This window comes from Cololabis saira, chromosome 2, assembly GCF_033807715.1.
Source record: "Cololabis saira isolate AMF1-May2022 chromosome 2, fColSai1.1, whole genome shotgun sequence".
Classification (NCBI taxonomy): Eukaryota; Metazoa; Chordata; class Actinopteri; order Beloniformes; family Belonidae; genus Cololabis; species Cololabis saira.
The window spans coordinates 3,683,941-3,706,392 of NC_084588.1; the positions used below are offsets into that span (position 1 = coordinate 3,683,941).

A 22,452-nucleotide genomic window follows, 5' to 3' on the forward strand; every position below is an offset into this window, starting at 1 on the left:
CACCAGAGTCTGCAGCTGGCATTATGACCTTTCTGTATTTGGAAACTTCTGTCCAGTCTTTTGTCCTGTTTTTGATTCAATCAGCATTATTTGTGTCCCGCTGCAGGACGAGGTTAAACTCTGATCTGATTAATCAGCTGCTTTGAATGTTGCAGGAATCTCCCTATTTGACATTAATGGACTCTGTACGTCCAGCCAATCAGAAGCCAGCATTTACTCTAGCCTTGGCGAGATGATCCGAGCCTCGCTGAGGAATTTCTGTTCATGAGTAGATGTGTAAAAGTCTGGTGCTCTGAGTCATCCTGTGTGTGTGTGTGTGTGTGTGTGTGTGTGTGTGTGTGTGTGTGTGTGTGTGTGTGTGTGTGTGTGTGTGTGTGTGTGTGTGTGTGTGTGTGTGTGTGTGTGTGTGTGTGTGTGTGTGTTTGTGTGTGTGTGTGTGTGTGTGTGTGTGTGTGTGTGTGTGAGTCAGCTGGTCTATAAACACCACGCCCTGTTCTGTCCGGGATCATAACGGAGTTCCTCCTCGCTGCTGCTGCTTCTCTTAGGTAAGAACTCCTTACACTCACAAATTCTAGTTCACAATTCAGTCCAGCTGTTCAGAAACAACTCTAAACTGAAGAACCAGCTTGTAACTTTAACACACTCAGACCTATTTATGCATTTTTACTAGTTTCAGCATGTTGGAATATAAAAAGAAAAAAAGAAGAAATCAGAGGAATCAAGTTTTTGGCTTATCACTGACCAGATGCTTTTATTTTGAAAGGTTTCAGATGGCGTTGCAGGGAAATGGATTTAAAAAAACTCTAACCAAATACAAAACATTAAAATGAGGCATGAGCATAGTTTTTACAAGGATAAAACAAATGCCTCTCTTGAAGCCGTTCAAAGTAAGAGTCTATATTTGTTCACAGCAACATGTAAGAATTCACAGGGCAGGAATACAGGACTGTCTCAGAAAATTAGAATATTGTGATAAAGTTCTTTATTTTCTGTAATGCAATTAAAAAAACAAAAATGTCATACATTCTGGATTCATTACAAATCAACTGAAATATTTCAAGCCTTTTGTTATTTTAATATTGCTGATTATGGCTTACAGTTTAAGAAAACTCAAATATCCTATCTAAAAAAATTAGAAGTAAAATAATAAAAGGCTTGCAATATTTCAGTTGATTTGTAATGAATCCAGAATTATGACATTTTTGTTTTTTTAATTGCGTTACAGAAAATAAAGAACTTTATCACAATATTCTAATTTTCTGAGACAGTCCTGTAAAGATGGGGGGTTTCACTTAAAGACAATGAACAGAAAACTCAATATGAGATTGTAAAACTTGTTGATCATTAACTTATCTGACCACTATTTTCTCATTTATTCATTTATTTGTTGTCTCCTGTGTGAGGTAGCAGAACATGTGCTGAGAAATGTTCTCTTTCTTTTACTTAAAGTTAATAGTTTCTTTAGGTTAAAATGACATTTCTATTCAATATTGTGGTAAAAGAAAATACAGTACAACAGCTCACTTTACAACCATCTCTTCACACCTATGTTGAGAGGAGCTGATTTTACTCCAGCCCAACCCACTTTAGAGTTACAGAAAATCAGGTAAAATATGTGTTGGAAAAGAGGACCTTTTACACAATATATCCCCTTTACCGTGTTCTATTTATCTGAAAATGTAAAAAAAAAAAAAAAAAAAAAAAAAAGCAATACAAGCCCAACGCTGAATCTGGCTTTGGGTTCTCGTTCCATTTTGTATTCTCAAAATTCACAATTTTGGGGCACTTTCTCGTAAATGTACACGTTTAAAAACTCACCATTTCAATGTTTTTCTTGCAAAATTTTCAATTTGGATGTCACCTTTGTTGGCTCTTTCAAGAAGGTCATGTTAATTTGCAAGTTTAAAAAGTCGTTTTTTTTACCAAAACTTGGAATTTATAATGTCAGGATTGTTTCGTGCAAAGTTATGAGTTTATAATGTTGGAATTTCTAAGTTTTGGTCTCACCAGTCAACAGGTTTGTGGAGTCACAATTTCTATGCTTTTTTAAAATCATAAATTTGAGAGTTTTCTCTTTCAAGCTTCCACGTTCACAAAAAGCCACATTTTTGTCTCACAAATTTGAAATTTTATAAAAAACAAGATTTATCTTAGGTTTTTCTTTTTCTTAATACGCACACATATAAGAAAAAATATATTGTTTTTCATGAATTTGAGAGGAAAAAGAGAAATTCCAACTTTATTATTGTGCAAATTGATAGCAAACGCTCAGAAATTGCAGTGATCCATGTTACTTATCCTGTGAAGGACAGAGTCATATTGATAAGTTCAGAAAAGTGTTTTTTATTGTTGTGTTTTGATGTATTTGATGTAAGCCCAGTGGATATTTAAAGCTTACAGAAGGCTGCATTTAACTGCTGCTATGTCATTCCTGCAGTATTTCTGCAGGTGTTTTGGTCAATGCTATTATTTGTTATATATTATATTATTTGCGATCATCGTCATTAGTTGAGATAAGATACTGGTGTCCATGATGAAAAAGCCTGTAAAACCTGCCGTGCCACAGAGGACAGAGTCTCCGGTCTGTTTGTACAAGGCGTTGCTACGCGATGAAACCCCCCCCTCCTTCCTGCTGCTAGTGTTGGGAGATGGTCAAAGGTGGGAAACTCTCCAGTAAAGTTACGGCAGGTCTAGTCGGAGTTTAACCGCTGCAGCGCTGATGTGTGTTACACAACACACTCCACATTCCTGACCTGAACACAAACACGCCCCCGGCACCTCCCGCTCAATAAATCCAGCACACATCCAGGAGTGTTCCCTGTCCTCCGGCCTCTTTACGGCCATTGTTCTTCTGTTTCTGGAGGATCTGAGGAGGAAATCAGAGTTTCCACTGGAAGCTTCACTCCGTTTGTTTCCACTGAGAGATCCAACCAATATGACACCGTTCTGAACTCTAACAAGCCAGATCTGGCTGCCCTCTTTGATTGTAGGCTTGAAGAGCCATCTTTGCTGGTATGGGCCCGTTTCCTTGTGTGTTAACACAATGCCAAGAGGGAACGACACCAGCAATAGTCTGGAAAAGGTTCTTAAACTATTTGTTGTTCACTGTTATACTGTGAGAGACAAACTGACAAGTGGAAAATGTTCAAACGGTTTTTTTTTCCCAAGAGCAATTTTATCCCAAGTTGAGACTATGACATCATCAGAGAAATACAAAATAAAACAACAGCAACAACAACAGAAGACCTGCAGCTCCTCTACCGACCACTAGGGTCTGGTTCTGAGAGTGACTACATTTACATGCAGTCAAAATTCGGGTTATTGCTAATATTCCGGTGACTGAAACGTTCGGAATATTCCGTTTCCATGGTAATTAATCATTCAGGATATCTGGATCAAACCAGCGACGCACAGAGAACATCATGACGCAATTCCCATCATTTCTGCTTCTTCTTCCTGTATCCAAATTCAAAACAAATGCTGCTTCAGCAACTTTTCTCTCACCTTCTTGTAAATCTTCTATCCCGGTACTTTCTAGCGTCTACAAATGCAGAAATGTTCATATCCTTCATTACATTTATGAAGTGATTAGTCTCCTCCTGGTCTTGGTTTCTCCGTGTTTATAAGAACTTCCTGGACTCAAAAGACCAGGATTCCTTGTGAACAGAGCATGTGCAGAAAACACATTCCTGTTCCGTTTGATGGAGATATTCTGTTTGGTGTTTACATGACCCAATATTCAGGTTTTAAAAGGAGTAACCCAGGGCTCATATTGGGGTTTTTAAAAACCCCAATATGAGCAAATTCCGGTTATTCAAAGGGGTTATTGGTGTTTACATGGCCGTGCAAATTCGGATTATTGCCAATATTCGGGTTTTAAAAGGGTTATTGATGCATGGAAACACAGTCAGTGAGTTCATCTCAATGGAAACTCCATGTTAAAATATCCAACTTTACGGGTAAAATAAGCATATTAACAGTCTGTTACAAAAAATACTTTTTTTGTCTTCTTAGTTAGGTCCTCCCTCCACAACAACTGCAGGGGGGGATGGTAAGCATCTGTTAATACGTTCAAGAGAAAACTGGCAGGGACACCCTTTGAAATATCTGATTATTGCTCTAACGGTTGGGAAGACAATCCCACAGTTGCAGATTACATGTTTATTCTCTGGTTAAATGATGATGTATCTGACGGGTGGAGTTGTGTCTTGCAGGTGAACCGACATGGCGCTGGTGTCCGAGTTTCTGGGTCAGCTGACGCTGTCGTACACTGGGGTGAGTCTGCTAACGCTGATAACGGGACAACGACCCTCCAACCAGCAGGACGCAATCATTTAAGAAGAGATTTGATTCTTGTCAACATTTTATTACTTCTTGTTTGCTCTTTCATGATATTTTCTTCATTTATAAGTTTAGTTTACTTTAGTTTATTGGTCCTTTCAATTTCCACAACACAAATAACACAAATAACCCAGGATTTCCCATCTGGTTTTATTATATACTTTCATAACTATGTTAACTTAACTGAAGTTCACTCAGACAGCACACAGTTTCATATCTTTATGACGAGGAGCTGTGAGTGTTTTAGCGCCTTCATAAAGCAGTGAATCATCTGTTTTCTGTTGGCTAATGGAGCAATCTCAGAGCTGAGGAACTGATGGAATTCAGACTTTGAGTGTTACGTCAAACTGAAGTGAAATCAGACGGCATGGCAAACATCTCCAACACTGTTTAGTAGAATGAGCCACGCTGAACACAGTTAAGAGAATCAAAGTCATTCTCACAAGGAAAAACGCAACTCAATAACCCAGCCCGCAGGTCCATGTTGCTCCACCTGAGTTAAAAGTGACGTATCTGGGCACAGAGTTGCCTGGAGATGGACGGACTGATCCCTTACTATACTATACTATACTATACTATACTATACTATACTATACTATACTATACTATACTATACTATACTATACTATACTATACTATACTATACTATACTATACTATACTATACTATACTATACTACACTATACTATACTATGAATTACACTGTGGGATTAATTAAGCAGTATTCAGTCTCTGAAACATCCTTTGTCCTCTCCAGGAGCCAGATCCCAGATTTCCCACTGTGGTCCCAGCACGAGACTTTGACCCGGCCAGGGATGCTGCCAGGATTGAAACCGCCATCAAAACTAAAGGTGAGGGATTCCTCACCTAAAGGTGAACCCTTCCATCCATCTATGCTCTTCCCCTGGTGAGGGTCCAGGTCATGTGGGCAGCAGTCTGAGCAGAGAGGCCTAGACCTCCCTCTCCTCAGCCGCCTCCTCTTGCCATTCTGAAGCGTTTCCTCAACAACCCAGAGACAGAATCTCTCCAAAGTGTCCTGGGTCTGTCTCTGGGTCTTCTATTTGTCAAACAGTGGTAAGAAAAACTCCCCTTTAGGAGGGAATAAACCTGGACCAGGACCTGGATCATAAGGGCGGACCCTCCTGCTGGAGACCAGCTGGACAGAGCAGGAAAAGAGAGAACAGACAGTATGCAGCTCATGAAGCTCTGGCCTGCAAACATGCACAGAAGAGAAAAGGAAGGGGGGGGGGGGGGGGGGGGGCAGACCAGCACAACAAACTACAAGAACAATGGAGAACAGTGATGGTTATCAGATACTTATAATTAATAACTGAGAAAGGAAAGAGAAGGAGGGGTGATCATGTCGATGTCCACCTGCAGCATAAGCCTATAGCAGCATATCTACCACCAAGCTATATTTGAGACTAACTATTATAGTCTTGTTCTATAGCTGCAACTATGACTACTGACTCTAACACACTAGAGTTTACACTAACTAGAGGTTTACTAACACCAGCTAGAGGTTTACTAAACACTAACTAGAGGTTTACTAAACAATAACTAGAGGTTTACTAAACACTAATTAGAGATTTACTAAACACTAAATAAAGGTTTACTAGCACTAACTAGAGGTTTACTAACACTAACTAGAGGTTTACTAACACTAACTAAAGGTTTACTAAACAATAACTAGAGGTTTACTAAACACTAACTAGAGGTTTACTAAACACTAACTAGAGGTTTACTAACACTAACTAGAGGTTTACTAAACACTAACTAGAGGTTTACTAACACTAACTAGAGGTTTACTAAACACTAACTAGAGGTTTACTAACACTAACTAGAGGTTTACTAAACAATAACTAGAGGTTTACTAAACACTAACTAGAGGTTTACTAAACAATAACTAGAGGTTTACTAACACTAACTAGAGGTTTACTAAACAATAACTAGAGGTTTACTAACACTAACTACAGGTTTACTAAACAATAACTAGAGGTTTACTAACACTAACTAGAGGTTTACTAAACACTAACTAGAGGTTTACTAACACTAACTAGCAGTGACGTGCAGTGAGATTCATGGATGGTGAGGCACTGACTTCATCAGTCAGATTTACAAGCATATGAACCCTCCAGAGCAACTTATACAACTTATTCATTTGAATGGCAGCAGTTAACTGGTTATGTTTAAAACCTCCTATCCTCATTCACATACAAATGCTTTACACATACAAACTGTAGCGCATAAAAAGCACATTTAATTAAGAAAAAGTTATTATGGTCTTTACTTATAAATGAAGTCCATGCGACGCTCTTTCTTATTCTGCAGTCAATGAGTCGCAAGAAGAATCCCTGAGCTCACTAGTGCCCCCTACCGTGAGGCAGGAGAAGTGCGTGCCTCACCCCGTGCCTCTTTTCAGCCGTTTTATGATTGCGCCGGCACAAGAAACACTTTACACACATATAGTTGCTGTTCATTATATAAATCAGCTTAACTATGGAAACTTATTTCATATAGCAAACGTGTTTGAAAATTGTAATAGTGACATACAAAGAGACAGCGATCTGGTCCCACTATACAGCATGGCAGCAGAGTTAGCCATTGAGTCATTGCGCAATCCATGGTGAGGCTCAGCATCTTCTCAGCATTTGAATGGCAAATGTGAAAATTCTGCAATTTTGAAGAAAAAATAATCTAAAAATGGTGAAGTTAAATTGAAAATTAATTTAAAGTACAAATCAATTGATAAATATAAAAAATATTTTTTTTTTCATTTTACATTTCTTTCTTTCCATGATGGCAGGTGAGGCACAGCCTCCCCTGCCTCCCCTGACCGCACTTCACTGCTAACTAGAGGTTTACTGACACTAATTAGAGGTTTACTAAACACTAACTATAGGCTTTACTAAAGAGAAAGGTTTTAAGTTTAGTTTTAAAGGTGGAGGTGGTGTCAGCCTCTTTGACCCAGATTGGAAGTTGGTTCCATAGTAACGGTTCCTGATAGCAGAAGAACCGTCCTCCAAATCTACATTTAGATACTCTAGGAACTATGAGTAAACCTGCATTCTGAGAACAGAGAGCTCTGCCAGGAACATAAGGCACTATCAGGTCTTGAGAATATTGCGGATCTAAGCTGTTTTGGGCTTTATACGCAAGTAATAAAATTTTGAATTTGATTCTGAATTTTACAGGTAACCAATGGAGCGACGCTAACAGAGAGACGTGGTCTCTCCTGCTGATTCCTGTCAGCACTCGCGCTGCTGCATTTTGGATCAGCTGGAGGATATTCAGCAAATTACTTTCTGAGTTTTGCTCAGAAAGTTGCGAGAGCTTCCAGGAGATGGTCCATGCCGCAGCAGAGGACAGGCGTTTCATTTCAGTGCTCTTTACCTCCAGGAATGACGAGTTTCCACTCTCCTCTGCAGGATTTTCCAGCTTCAGCTTCCTGTGTGGGAGCTGCTGTAGAAGCAGGATGTCCCAGAGTATGATGTCAGGTTTACACCGTCAGACGAGGTTTCAGGGCCCAACACAGACAAACCCAGCTCAGGAAACTTGCTTCTTCTAGGACACAACACACAAGTGATTACATTTCTCATGAACAGGTCACGTGATGGCAGAGAGCCTGTGGCTTCTTTCCTTTTCTTCTATGGGGGGGTTTGGGAGAACCTTCTGATTCAATTCAAAGACTCCTCGTCTTCAGTCTCATATCCAAACTAAACATCTGTAATCTTCTTCGCAGGAGTAGACGAACAGACCATCATCGACATCCTGACCAGACGGAGCGCCGAGCAGCGAAGAGACATCGCTTTTGAGTATGAACGACTCGCCAAGAAGGTGAAACATATTTTCCAGTTTTCATAAACTAACGAGGAATTCAGGGCCGAAGGTCGTTCCAAATATACCACCATCACCTTCCAACCTCCAAACACTGCTGTACGTTATGTAGCTGGACCACTTCCACACAGCAAAGAAGGTTTGGCCCAGGCTTGGCCCATATCTGCACTTTTCTTTTGGCGCTTTTCCACTAGTACCTACTCAGCCCGACTCGCCTCCACTCGGTTTGGTTCTTTTCCACCAGGGGTCTAACGTGTCGAGTAGATACTTTTCTGTATCTATTTTGTCGAGGTTCTAAGCTGCTGAGTCGGCTGTATCTGACATCATCACACTACAGGCCACCGATTGGTCGGGGGGTTGGAGTCAGACGTCTGAGTCAGGAGGAGGAAATCAGAGAAAGAGACTCTCTATGTACTAGTAGGTTCTAGTGGAAAAGCGCCATTAGTGTGTCAAAACTCACGTCTGGCCCAGTTCATGAAACTTATCGCCTCATAGCGCTGGCCAGCATCATAACTGTGCATAAGCAACCAAAGTAGTCCAGATTAGCTGGAGCTGCTAACAGTGTCTCAGTCAAACCAGCACCACCCAAGGACACGCTGGGAAGATGGCACAGGATTGGAAGATTTAGGCTACTAATAAATAAGTTCATAAATAGCGAAAATATGTGTTCTCAAGGAGGATTGCGCAGATCTGTCTATTTTTTTTGTCTGAATATTGTCTAAGAAACTGCTTTAGATAACGAATAATGAGGCACACTTTTCCAGTTCTGTCAGCTGTAGTAGCAAGAAAACGTATGTGAAATAACCACTGATTCCATTCAGGTATAATGAGGTTGTTATTTGTGATCTAAATGCTTTTCAAATGTGTGTGGATGATTGCAGGATCTGAACACCGCCCTGAAGGGGGCGCTGTCTGGCTCTCTGGAGGCTCTGATGCTGGGACTGATGAAGGGAACCACCCAGTACGACGCCTCCGAGCTCAAAGCCTCCATGAAGGTCAGAGCTGCTTTTTTGCAGGATTAGTGTGAGTTTCCCATTAACCCTTGTGCTGTCGGGTCAAGGAAGGAGGAAGGGAAGAAGGAAGGAAGGAAGGAAGGAAGGAAGGAAGGAAGGAAGGAAGGAAGGAAGGAAGGAAGGAAGGAAGGAAGGAAGGAAGGAAGGAAGGAAGGAAGGAAGGAAGGAAGGAAGGAAGAAAAGAAGGAAGAAAGAATAATAAGGAAGGAAGAAAGAAAAGAAGGAAGGAAGGGAAGAAGGGAGGAAGAAAAGAAGGAAGGAAGGGAAGAAGGGAGGAAGAAAAGAAGGAAAGGAGGAAGGGAGAAAAGAAGGAAGGAAGGAAGGAAGGAAGGAAGGAAGGAAGGAAGGAAGGAAGGAAGGAAGGAAGGAAGGAAGGAAGGAAGGAAGGAAGAAAAGAAGGAAGAAAGAATAATAAGGAAGGAAGAAAGAAAAGAAGGAAGGAAGGGAAGAAGGGAGGAAGAAAAGAAGGAAGGAAGGGAAGAAGGGAGGAAGAAAAGAAGGAAAGGAGGAAGGGAGAAAAGAAGGAAGGAAGGAAGGAAGGAAGGAAGGAAGGAAGGAAGGAAGGAAGGAAGGAAGGAAGGAAGGAAGGAAGGAAGGAAGGAAGGAAGGAAGGAAGGAAGGAAGGAAGGAAGGAAGAAAAGAAGGAAGAAAGAAAAGAAGGAAGGAAGGGAAGAAGGGAGGAAGAAAAGAAGGAAAGGAGGAAGGAAGAAAAGAAGGAAGGAAGGGAGAAAAGAAGGAAGGAAGGAAGGGAAGAAGGAAGGAAGGGAAAAAAGAAGGAAGGAAGAAAATAAGGAAGGAAGAAAGAAAAGAAGGAAGGAAGGGAGAAAAGAAGGAAGGAAGGAAAGAAGGGAGGAAGGGAGAAAAGAAGGAAGGAAGGAAGGAAGGAAGGAAGGAAGGAAGGAAGGAAGGAAGGAAGGAAGGAAGGAAGGGAGAAAAGAAGGAAGGAAGGGAAGAAGAGAAGAAGGAAGGAAGAAAATAAGGGAGGAAGACAGAAAAGAAGGAAGGAAGGGAAGAAGGAAGGAAGAAAGAAAAGAAGGAAAGAAGGGAAGAAGGGAGGAAGAAAAGAAGGAAGGAAGGAAGGAAGGTTGGCTGCATGCGGCTCTAGAGCCGCGGGTTGCCGACCCCTGGCTTAGTTGTTTTACAGAACATGACCAACCACAGAACCCCATTAAAAAAGTAAAAACTGTACATTTGACAAACCAAGACGTGAGCAGGATTGTTCTCCTGGTTTGTGTGCAGGGGCTAGGAACCGACGAGGAGACCCTCATCGAGCTGGTCTGCTCCAGGAACAACGAAGAGCTGACGGAGATCAAGAGGGTCTACAAAGAGCGTGAGTGTCCTCCACGCTCAACCATCCACTTACAAGCTGACAAAAATAACTGGATCAGAGATCGGTGCTCACTGGACAGCACTTTAGCGTGCTAAATATAAGGAACTGTCCGCAACGCCATATCTGAGCTACAGCCAATCAGAGAGAAGACGACGGATGATGTCATCGTAAAGCAGGGCAGATCCGGGCTTTGTTTGGGGTACCAGTTCTAAGATGATCCACGGCGGTGCAGCCTAGATTTGTGAGGTCTGATTTAAGTTGAGCTAACCAAACTGACCTAGCTAGCTAACTAACTATCTGCTATTGATTCGGCGGGCAAAGTTACCGTGACAACAGTGTCATTTGAGGGGAAAAACCTGCAGTGAGGCGGGGCAAAAAGAAGACTTAAAGCTTTATACGCTTTAAAAACTCAACTTTTCAAGACAAAAACAGATTTTCATTAACTTTATAAACTTGAGACAAACAATCTGATTGTTTCAACTCACCCTTTTGCTAGAAACCTCTTTAGAACCAGAACAAATGGTGAAAAAGAACAAATACGGGATGGTGAAGTGTCCTCTAAAAACTGTAAGTGGAAGCAGCAGCTGGGACCGTCTGTCCAACATCTGTCCACCAGCTGCTGCTCCAAACATCAGCGTTAAACCTCCATTTCAGCACAGCGTTGTCTCTGATTTGTGTCGGCAGTGTTTAAGAAAGACTTGGAGAAGGACATCGCAGGAGACACGTCGGGAGACTTCCTGAAGCTGCTGCTGGCTCTGGTTCAGGTACGTCTGTCCGTTGATCCGTGACGTCTGGATCAGAATCAGAATAAGCTTTACTGACAAAGTTTGAACATATCAAACAGGGAATTTGACTTTGGTTAACACCGTTGGCACCAATGTTGTTATATGGCACCATTTTTTCAAAAGAGGATGACACTGGGATGGAGGAGGGAAAAAAGACATTTTCACACAGTGTCAAGGTGCAAAAAACACCTCAACACCAGAAAAGCAACATACTCAAAGAATTTAACAACATCATAACGAGACTTGCATGTGGGTGTGGGGGTGGGTGAGTGGGGGGTGGGGGGATCCCGGCACAGTTCATCCAAGTGAGCGCCGCGGCCATCGTGGTGCTCCAACCTGGTTAGGGGGGGTGATACGAGAGGAGCTGGGGAAGGTGTTGAAGAATGATGGAGGTCTATTTATCATTGTGTGTGTGTGTGTGTGTGAACTTTGCCCCAGAGCTACTCCTCAGCCATCATCCTTGATGTTATCAGACGGCCCGGTACAGTTCTAATCCAGGTCCACAGGTGTCATGAGGGGAAGGGGAGGGCTAGTGGGAGCAGAGCGTCTTGTTTTTATTCCTCCAGGGAGATTGTGACTGGAGCGGCCTGCCAAACCGCTCTGTCAAGGTCAGGTTGTAGAAACAACAATAGCATTTGGGTCAGGCAGGTTCCAGTAATTCTCCTCCAAACAGACGAATGTGTGGTCAATTCCCGCCAAGCCGAGCTTCCAACTTCTCCGAGGTCTTTTCCATCCTGCCAATGAGGTCCAAAACCACAGCTAGCCTGCAATTCTGTTCAAGAATCGCATCCTACTTGCGATTTTGCTCCCCCAACGTTAAAGTCTGAGTGTTGGTCGTACAGCTTATCCCTTCCGCCACGTCAGGCAGCTCTGAAAGAGCCAGAATAGCTGTCGACGACTTCTGAATCTGTCGATATGCCAGGTAACCGCCAGCTCCAAAAAGCAGAAAACCAGTTATCAGAAAACCAATTATGTAGGCATCTTCAACATTCTCGACCGACAGTATAGACAGACGCACGATCCTCCACGTCTTCCAGGAATCCATCGTGTATCCGGCAGCAAACGTCCCGTCGGGGCAAGAGCAGAAAATTGGGTCAATTGCACTGAAAGACCAGTTAACCAATTCCATGATTGTAGAAGGTTTGGGAGGATGTGAAAAGAGAGGCTCCAAGACAAGACAGAACAAGACAGCGCAGCAGCAAGGCAGATAGGGACGGAGCAGGAGCAGAAAAGCTGAGAACAGAAGGAAGCGGGTGAAGAAGGGTGCATAAATACGAGAGTGTTCTTGGGAAGCAGAACTGAAATCAGATGACTGAGGGTGGCTGGACTACACTCACACTGAGGATGTAAACGTTTCATACCTGAACTATATCCATATCTGAACTGATTTTCAGACGAAGAGAGACGAGCCCTCCAATGTTGTGGACTACGAGAAGATCGACGACGATGCCAGAGTGAGTATGAACTTCTGTCATGACTTTACAAGATCTTATTCATTGGAAGACAGTTTCTTACAGTTACTGTTTTATTTATATATATATATATATATATATATATATATATATATATATATATATATATATATATATATATATATATATATATATATATATATATATATATATATATATATATATATATATATATATATATATATACATATATATATATATATATATATATATATATATATATGATTGAGAAAACTCCACTAATAATCTACTTTTGACAATAACTATTTAGTCTACAACTCTACATAAATGATTCCCATGACGTGAGTCATGTGACTAATGTCAACTTTAGAGCAGAAAAACGAGCTAGCTAGCTGTTTAAGAAAAGAAAATTTGTTGGGAAATTGACTTGGCTATTTCATATTCAACGCTAGTTAGACCTGATGGATAAATTAGTGAGAATAACGAAGCCTAAAGCTGGAGATTGTAACGTTCCAGCTCGGCCTAACGTTACTCCTTCCACGTCTGACGAGGACAAAGTTTCATCAACCGTAAACACATGTAGCTAATAACCCAGTCAGGAACTGGTTAATAAGGTGAAATAAGCAGAATAAAACACATTCAAAAGTTATTATAAGCCAGGCTTAAAACTTGACACATTAAAAAAAGGGAAATAATAAGAACTACAAGCGGGGGTCCCTGCTCTGTTTTTCTCTCATCCAAGGGGTCCCTGCACTGCAAAAAGTCAAAATCTTACCAGGAATATTTGTCTTATTTCTAGTTAAAATGTCTAATTTTTAGTCAAAAAATCTCATTACACTTAAAACAAGAGTCATTACCAGAAAAATAACTTATTTGACCATTTTCACCTGTTTCAAGTAAATTTTCACTTGAAATAAGTAGAAAAATCTGCCAGTGGAACAAGATTTATCTTCTCATTACAAGCAAAAAAATCTTGTTCCACTGGCAGATTTTTCTACTTATTTTAAGTGAAATTCTACTTGAAACAGGTGAAAATTGTTGTTTTTTCCAGTGACGAGTCTTGTTTTAAGTGTAATGAGTGTAACTAAAAATGAGACATTTCAACTGGAAATAAGACAAATTCTTGTTTGAGTTTTTGCAGTGTGGGCTAAAAAATGTTGAAAACCCCTGCTCTACAGACGTGGGCCGAGGGAATGATGATGGCCAACGTTAACCCTTTGTTTGTCGGTTTTTCCAGCATCTGAAACGAGGCTGACGGACGGACTTGATCAGAATACACGATAATGTTGCTTATTAACTGTTGCTTAATGTTGCTTATTATAGGTTAGCATAAGCTAAGCTGAATTAGCGAGCTGAGTTAGCGAGCTTGTGACTGGTGTGAGGTGGACTCGTATTTGGATGTGTCAACATGCATTTACATGCATCATTTGTGTCCCAGTAGCTGTGAATCTGATGTGCAGTGTGAGGTTTGTGGGGTTAGGGTTAGGATAACGTACGCCAACGCTAACATGTGCATGCATGTTTGTGTCTCCTGTGTGTCCTGGTAAAGTCTCTGTACGAAGCCGGGGTGAAGAGGAAGGGAACTGACGTGGCCACCTGGATCGCCATCATGTCCCAGAGGAGCGTCCCCCACCTGCAGAAAGGTGAGATACAAACACCCTCACACCAACGCTAAAGAGATAAAATCATCCCAGTTCAAAGAACTATTCAGTTCAGTTTTATTCATACAGCGTCTATTATAACACAAGTTGTCTCCAGGATCTCCCCAGAGACCAGAACATGAGCCCCCCAGCAATTATTACATAAACAACGGCAGCTAAAAACTCCCTTTAAGCCAAACTGGAGTTTTTACCTGCCAGTGAGCAGAAGTTGTTGAGGTCGTGAATTCTATCCGTTCATGAACAATGACGTGTGTGGAACTCTGAAACAGGATTTTACTTTGAATAAAAGGATATTTAGCAGGGTTGAAGCATAAGTTCATGTTATTTTGTGTGATAAATACTAACACAAGACTAACAAATACAAATATTCATTACAATATACATGTTTACGTTTTTTTTAGGTTGATTGCCAATATTCTTTTCATTGTCTTTTTTTAAGTCTTGGTGTGAAATGTATAGCTTTAAGTTCATGGAAATGTGAAAGCTGATAAGAACTAAACATTGCACATGTACAAATACTAAAAGGTTTAACAGAAATGTCCAAAAGTTGACGTTTGTAAATGTGTTTTGGTCGTCAGTGTTTGAGCGGTACAAGAGCTACAGTCCCTACGACATCAAGGAGAGCATCAGGAAGGAGGTGAAGGGAGATCTGGAGAGGTCCTTCCTCACTCTGGGTACGACCAGCACCACCCACACCACCCACCACCCAGCACCACCCAGAACCCATTACACACCACCACCCATCACCACCCATCACCACCATCACCAGACACAACCACACACATCACCCAAAACATTGGTGTTTCATGGCATCAGAGAAAAGTCAACTTTATTTGACCTAAAACCCAGACAGGAATCCAAAAATAGTCCAAGAAGACCAAAATATCCAGGATGAACAGAGATGTTCATCCGAGATGAGGTCAGTGGAGGTCAGTAGAGAACAGTAGAGGTCAGTGGAGGCCAGTGGAGGCCAGTGGAGGTCAGTGGAGGTCAGTAGAGAACAGTAGAGGTCAGTGGAGGCCAGTGGAGGTCAGTAGAGAACAGTAGAGGTTAGTGGAGGTCAGTGGAGATCAGTGGAGGTCAGTAGAGGTTAGTGGAGGTCAGTAGAGAACAGTAGAGGTTAGTGGAGGTCAGTGGAGGCCAGTGGAGGTCAGTGGAGGTCAGTGGAGGTCAGTGGAGATCAGTGGAGGTTAGTGGAGGTCAGTAGAGATCAGTGGAGGCCAGTGGAGGTTAGTGGAGATCAGTAGAGGTCAGTGGAGGTTAGTGGAGGCCAGTGGAGGTCAGTGGAGGTTAGTGGAGGTCAGTGGAGGTCAGTGGAGGTTAGTGGAGGCCAGTGGAGGTCAGTGGAGGTTAGTGGAGGTCAGTGGAGGTTAGTGGAGGTCAGTGGAGGTCAGTGGAGGTTAGTGGAGGTCAGTGGAGGTCAGTGGAGGTTAGTGGAGGTCAGTGGAGGTTAGTGGAGGTCAGTGGAGGCCGGTGGAGGTCAGTGGAGGTCAGTAGAGATCAGTGGAGGCCAGTGGAGGTCAGTGGAGGCCAGTGGAGGTTAGTGGAGGTCAGTGGAGGTCAGTGGAGGCCGGTGGAGGTCAGTGGAGGTCAGTAGAGATCAGTGGAGGCCAGTGGAGGTCAGTGGAGGCCAGTGGAGGTTAGTGGAGGTCAGTGGAGGCCAGTGGAGGTCAGTGGAGGCCAGTGGAGGTCAGTGGAGGTCAGTGGAGGTCAGTGGTGGCCAGTGGAGGAACTGCAACCAATCTCAGTTCCTCGTGAAACTCAATGGAACGTTACATGGCTGCACCACGGTGGAGACTTGTGTCAACTTGGGACAGCAAAGTATCCCAGATTGCATTCCATACCACCAAGTGGAATCAGAGAGAGGAGTTAAACTAAATTTGAGCCAGAGAAACCAAAACCCTGACTTCATAAACTCAGTGACATCACAGCGGGTTAACTGTGTTTCTCTTTCCAGTGGAGTGCTTTGAAAACAAGCAGCTGTACTTCGCCAACAGACTCAGTGAGGCCATGAAGGTACTGTAGCATTTCTCCGTCGGGTCATTAGACGCCGCTGCTCCTGTTGTGTTTCCTGTGGTCCACACGTCTGTGTGTTTCCCCTCAGAGTAAAGGAGCCAAAGAGAAGGTGGTGACCAGGATCATGGTGTCTCGCTGTGAAGTGGACCTGGTCAAGATCAGGACAGAGTTCAAGAGGCAACACAAGAGGTCTCTGTACCAGACCATCGCTGTGAGTTGCTGCGATGCCTTACATGGGTCAAGTACTCCTGAAGAACCCATTAACCACCGTTTTGATCAGCAGAGGCAGGAAAAACAAGGAGATGGTGATCAATAGACCTACAAAGGCCCATTCCCAATCCCCCACTACTCCTACTTTTCAGTCCTACCCCCTAAATTTTGTGTTCCCGTGAGGGTAGTGGTGTCCCAATTCACATAACGAGGGCTAGTGGACATAACGAGGGCTAGTGTGTATGAATCTAACCCTTCACAGTGAGGGATTTCAGATACTGACTCACCGACCGAGGGCCATAAAAATTTCCCAGAATGCTTTACGTCATCATTTGCAGACTGAATCAAACAAAAAAACATGGCGGACATTTCTTATTTTTTTGTGAATAAAATCAATATTTTGAGTTAGTTTCTGCATAAAGATGCGTTTTGATTACATTTCTAGCGAGAAATATATATTTTACTTTCATAATATTCACTCAGTGAATGTACATAATCATTCGTTTGCCCATTTTTACGTTGTATCTTCAGATCTCGCCAAAATAAAGGTTGATTTATGGTTCCGCGTTACACCAACGCAGAGCCTATGGCGTAGGCTACGCGGCGACGCGCGCCGTACGCCGTACCCTACACCGTAGGCTCTCGATTTAACTATAAATCAGCTCCCAACCCGGCTCTAGATATTCCCCGAAAACATCAGAGCAAATTTCTTACCAGGCGTTATTTGGATAAACTGAGCCCAGGTTGGGGATCTTAACGGTTACTTTTACGTCTGAAAAAATATTAAAACTTAATAAAGTGGCATATTAACAGCGCTACAGCTGAAATTAAAACAGCTTTTATCTCTGGGCTTCCTGATATGGTGTGACGTATGTGCAAACGTAACTACGCAGTCGCTTACGTACCCGAACATAAACCACGCAGTGACGTAGCAAGTGGTGTCCCAATCCCTAGGGAAGATTACAAGGGCCCTACGCCTGTGGTTTCATTTTTAGGGCTAGTGGTAGAAAGTAGGGGGTGTATTGGGTTTGGCCCTAACGTGCATGTCTTGGAGCTCCAGCGGCCTGTGGGATGTGACTGAGGGCTCGTGGTAACGGTGCATCAGCTGGATCCTGTCATTGTTGCAGCAGCGTCACGGCCGGGCCTGTGGAGGGGTGTGATGGAAATAAAGATAAGATTTATATATGATGCTCTGATTTACGCTCCTAAAAATAATCAAAAAGTAGTTTAAACAGATGTTTTCGGCGTTTCCTGTTTGGGCTTGTATTTAGGTCTTTGTCCGACTTCCTTGACGTGACTGATGGGTGCTGTTGTGTTTGTGTTTGTGTCCCAGGAACACACTAAAGGAGACTACCAGAAAGCTTTGCTCAGCCTGTGTGGTGGAGACGACTGAGAGCTCCCAGAATGCAGCGGTGCTGAGCCACTCCCATCTTCATGTCTAATATCATATTAAATATCTGTGAACATTTTAACTCTGATCAGCTTCACTTTCAGCAATAAAATACATCAAAAACTGCTCACTTGTTTAGTTTTTTTGTTGTGTGTTTAACTGTATGGCCACCAGGGGGAGGCAAAGGCACATGTACGGTTTATTTCTTCTTCATTCCCTTAACTGAACACCTTATACATGAGGCGCGAGTCAGACTGAGTTTAAAACCAGGAAGAGTGCGTTGACATGCTCAGGTTGTCCAAATATTTATTTTAGAAATTCAGATTTAATAAATGTTTCTTCTTCTTGAGCTGAAAATGAAGCGGGTCTTACTACAGTTAAGACTTAGGATGTCCAAAAGCATAAGAACATGACAGGTTGATTTTTGATTATATACCAGTAGAGAAAGGAGAAGGAAGCAGGCTGTCCAGCACCGTAATGCCTGGAGGAGAAGTGGTGATAAACTACTAGTTAAATGAGACTCCCAGGGGAAGAACTGGGGCTTTGCCCGGCAAAGTCTGGAGTAGCAGAAAAGTCTTTTTGAAAGGTCTCCTGAGAAAGGGGAACCGACACTCTAGCCTGCAGATCCAGAGGGGCCCCCACCTGCCACTGTTTCCATATTGAACTCCAGGTAGTTTGGATGAATGTCCAGCAGCAGCTGCATCACTAAGACCATTGCTGATGTCTTTACCTTTTGGCATTATGTTTACACGCCTGATTGTCCCATAACAGGAAATGGTCAACGGATGTGTTTTTGTTTCCTTTTGGACTGATTATATTAAATAAATGATGGGTTGTTCACCTGAGGGTGTGTTTGTCTGAAACTAAGACAAACAACAAGGCTCTTATTCTGAAGGGACACCTGAAAACAACAAGGCTCTTATTCTGAAGGGCCACCTCAGTTGATGACGGGCCTTCATCACCTTTAACCCTGGTACTGTCTTTGGGTCAAAATGACCTCATTCTCCTGTCCTTCATTCCTCCTGCTCTCTCCTTCCTTCTCCCTTCCTCTTTTCTCCCTTCTTTCCTTCCTTCTTCCTTCCTTCTTTCCTCCCTTCCTTCCTTCTTTTTTCCCTTCTTTCCTTCCTTCTTTCCTCCTGCTCTCTCCTTCCTTGTCCCTTTCTCTTTTCTCCCTTCTTTCCTTCCTTCCTTCTTTCCTTCCCTCCTTCCTCCCTTTCTTCCTTCCTCCCTTCCTTCCTTGCTTCTTTTTTCCTTTCTTTCCTTCCTTCTTTCCTCCTGCTCTTTCCTTCCTTCTCCCTTTCTCTTTTCTCCCTTCTTTCCTTCCTTCCTTCCTTCCTTCCTTCCTTCCTTCCTTCCTTCCTTCCTTCCTTCCTTCCTTCCTTCCTTCCTTCCTTCCTTCCTTCCTTCCTTCCTTCCTTCCTCCCTTCGTACATTCTTTCCTTGTTTTCTCCTTCCTTCCTTCTTTTTTCCCTTCTTTCCTTCCTTCTTTTTTCCCTTCTTTCCTTCCTTCCTTCCTTCCTTCCTTCCTTCCTTCCTTCCTTCCTTCCTTCCTTCCTTCCTTCCTTCCTTCCTTCCTTCCTTCCTTCCTTCCTTCGTTCTTTCCTTCCTTCCTTCCTTCTTTTCCTTCCTTCTTTCCTCCCTTCTTCCCTTCCTCCTTCCTTGACCTGAAGACAGCACTAGGGTTAGGTAGATAGAGTGATCACAGAAACTGATGGGTGGGTGTTTACTGTGCTTCCTTTCTGAGTGTAAACAGCGTTCATTCTCAGCACAAATTCAAATGAACATCCTATTGCTGGAGGTAAAATCAGCATCTTGAATTAAAAAATTAGCAGCAAACAAACATCAGAAAACCTACGAACAATTAAAGAAAAAACAGCCGGAGGTGGTCCGGCCGGACCCGACGATCACACACAACACGGCTCTGCTCTGCGTTCTGGGACTCATTAATTCCTATTTTACATCACATTCTCACTTTGATCACACAAACACTGATGGATGGCTCCGAGAGCAGCGGGGAGTCCTGGCGGAGCGCGTTAACCCGCTCACAGCTGAGAACCAATCACAATCAGAATCATGTTTATTTGGTCAAGTCAGGTCAGACAAGACATGGAATTTGACTCGGTTATTTTCGCTCACTCTACAGTAAATAGACAAATGACAGCTCTTATTAACATATATACAATTCTAAAAGTGAAAGGTGCAGCAGTATGAGGAAGACATGATTATTGAAAGGTGCATTGTTACAGCATATAAATGTGGTTATTATTATTATTAATAGGGCCTGGGCACTTACAGTGCCCAGGCCCAATTGTACGACGGAGCAATAGGGCCAAACTAAGACAAAAAAAAGAGGAAATTACGAGAATAAAGTCGTAAAATTACGAGAATAAAGTCGTAATATTTTGAGAATAAAGTCGTAATATTAAATATATTATAAATATATAAATATAACTTCACAAGATGCTCAATATTCCTCATTTTTACACAGGGAGAAGAGTTCTCATAAATTATATTCTCATAATATTACGACTTTATTCTCATAATGTTACTACTTTATTCTCGTAATATTACGACTTTAATCTCATAATACGACTTTATTCTATTACGACTTTATTCTCGCAACATTATGACTTTATTCTTGTAATTTTACGACTTTATTCTCATTATATTATGACTTTATTCTCGTAATTTCCAATTTTTTTTTGTCTTAGTTTGGCCCTAATACTCCGTCGTACTATTGTATCTGTAGAAGATGTTTTTATTTTTCTCGTTTTCCTTCCGATGAAATGAGGGCCTTTTTTCCCCCTAAATGTGCCGCAAAAGTCACCAAATTTTGCACCAAGCCAGGCCTGGTGATAAATGTGATATTTAATGGTTTGCATTAATGGGCGTGGCCTAACGGCTCAACAGCGCCCCCTAGAAAACTGTGCGCCTCAAGCCCCACAATACGGTTTGACGTACATGCACGAAAATCGGTACACACCTGTATCATGGGGCAACTTAAAGAAAAGTCTCTTGGAGCCATGGCCGAAACCCAACAGGAAGTCAGCCATTTTTAATTAATCGTGTAATTTTGGCGCAATTTATGCCATTTCTTCGGCCGCTTCTTCGCCCGAACCGTAACGTGCACCCAGGCGTGTTATACAGCAAAATGTGCGTCTCCATCCTGTGACGAAGCGCATTACTTTTCTCAGTCAAAAGTGTTAACGTGGCGACGATAGACGGCAAAAAGCGCACCCCCCCTTCATCTAATTGGTCCATATTTGATAGTTCCTACTTTCTGCCATAACTTTTGAATGGTTTGACATACAGAGTCGTTTTTGGCGTACAGTGCTCTGTAGCGCCGTCCAGAGGGGAGGAGTTCAAACAGACTGTGTCCTGGGTGTGAGGGGTCTGGTCCTGGTCCTGGTCCTGGGTGTGAGGGGTCTGCAGAGATGCTACCTGCCCGTTTCCTGGTCCTGGACCGGTACAGGTCCTGTTTCCTGGTCCTGGACCGGTACAGGTCCTGGATAGATGGGAGGTTAGTCCCAGTTCTCCTCTCCGCAGACCTAATTGTCCGTTGCAGTCTGTTCAGTCTAGTTTGGTGGCTGATCCAAACCAGACAGTGATGGAAGTGCAGAGAACAGACTGTATGATGGCAGTGTAGAAGGTGATCAGCAGCTGCTGCAGGTTAAACTTCCTGAGGTGATGCAGGAAGTTTAACTTCTGCTGAGCTTCTTCCTGACGGAGTTGATGTGGGTGGACCACTGGTGGGGGGGGTTTCCTGAAGTAGACCAGAGAGGATCCTGGACCGGGACAGGACCACAGCAGTTCTGGACAGTACGCTGGTCTGGAGGAATCCACCAGGGCCCCTGGGATACCAGGGGCCGCTAGGGTCTCTGGGTGAAAGGTCCAAGAAAAGATACTACAGTAAAATACTTCACTGAAAATGACAAGACCATTAATAATATGGAAGATGTGGTGAATGGTTTTAACAGATTCTTTGGAAACGTGGGACCAGAATTAGCAACAAAAATAAAGAAACCAGAGACAACAGAATGTGGGGTTGTAGAAGATGTGGGCGACAGAAATCCAAGTACAACCTTTCTCGGAGCTGTTGATGAAAAAGAAATCACGGAAACAGTAAGAAACTGTAAAAACAAAATCTCTCCAGACCTGAATGATATTGGCCGGGTTTCCCAGATCCAACCTCTCTTAAGGATTTAAGAGAGGTTCAAAGAAGGTTTGAACTAAGAGAGAACCCTAAGATACGGGTGTTTCCCAGATGACTTCTTAACACCGTCCTTTAGTTTCGCTCTTTCAGAAGCTCTTTGGAGCAGCTGTCCGGTTCTGAAACCAAATCAATCGATGTCAGGCAAATCGATCACCGATCACTATCAGCGCATTTTCACACGCAGCACTGCTGCCTAACGCACTAATTCCCTGCTGCCTGTGCG

General features: G+C 42.7%; 1 protein-coding gene across 1 annotated transcript; it reads left to right on the forward strand.

Moving 5' to 3' along the window:
- The first annotated feature begins 484 nt into the window (after window positions 1–484).
- LOC133457199 (annexin A2-B-like) lies at window positions 485–18,142 on the forward strand. The gene is made up of 13 exons (XM_061736182.1): window positions 485–545; window positions 4,215–4,275; window positions 5,099–5,192; window positions 8,084–8,178; window positions 9,060–9,173; window positions 10,431–10,521; window positions 11,206–11,285; window positions 12,701–12,760; window positions 14,289–14,382; window positions 14,979–15,074; window positions 16,358–16,416; window positions 16,505–16,627; window positions 17,960–18,142. Exons 2-13 carry the CDS (start codon window positions 4,225–4,227, stop codon window positions 18,017–18,019), a joined length of 1,017 nt encoding a protein of 338 aa, XP_061592166.1. The 5' UTR covers window positions 485–545; window positions 4,215–4,224; the 3' UTR covers window positions 18,020–18,142.
- Window positions 18,143–22,452: the final 4,310 nt, after the last annotated feature.

Coding starts and splice junctions, on each gene's coding strand:
- LOC133457199 (XM_061736182.1), top strand. CDS start 4,225: ATGGCGCTGGTGTCCGAGTTTCTGGGTCAGCTGACGCTGTCGTACACT. Junction 11,286..12,700: donor TGCTGCTGGCTCTGGTTCAG/GTACGTCTGTCC, acceptor ACTGATTTTCAG/ACGAAGAGAGACGAGCCCTC. Junction 16,628..17,959: donor CTCTGTACCAGACCATCGCT/GTGAGTTGCTGC, acceptor TTTGTGTCCCAG/GAACACACTAAAGGAGACTA.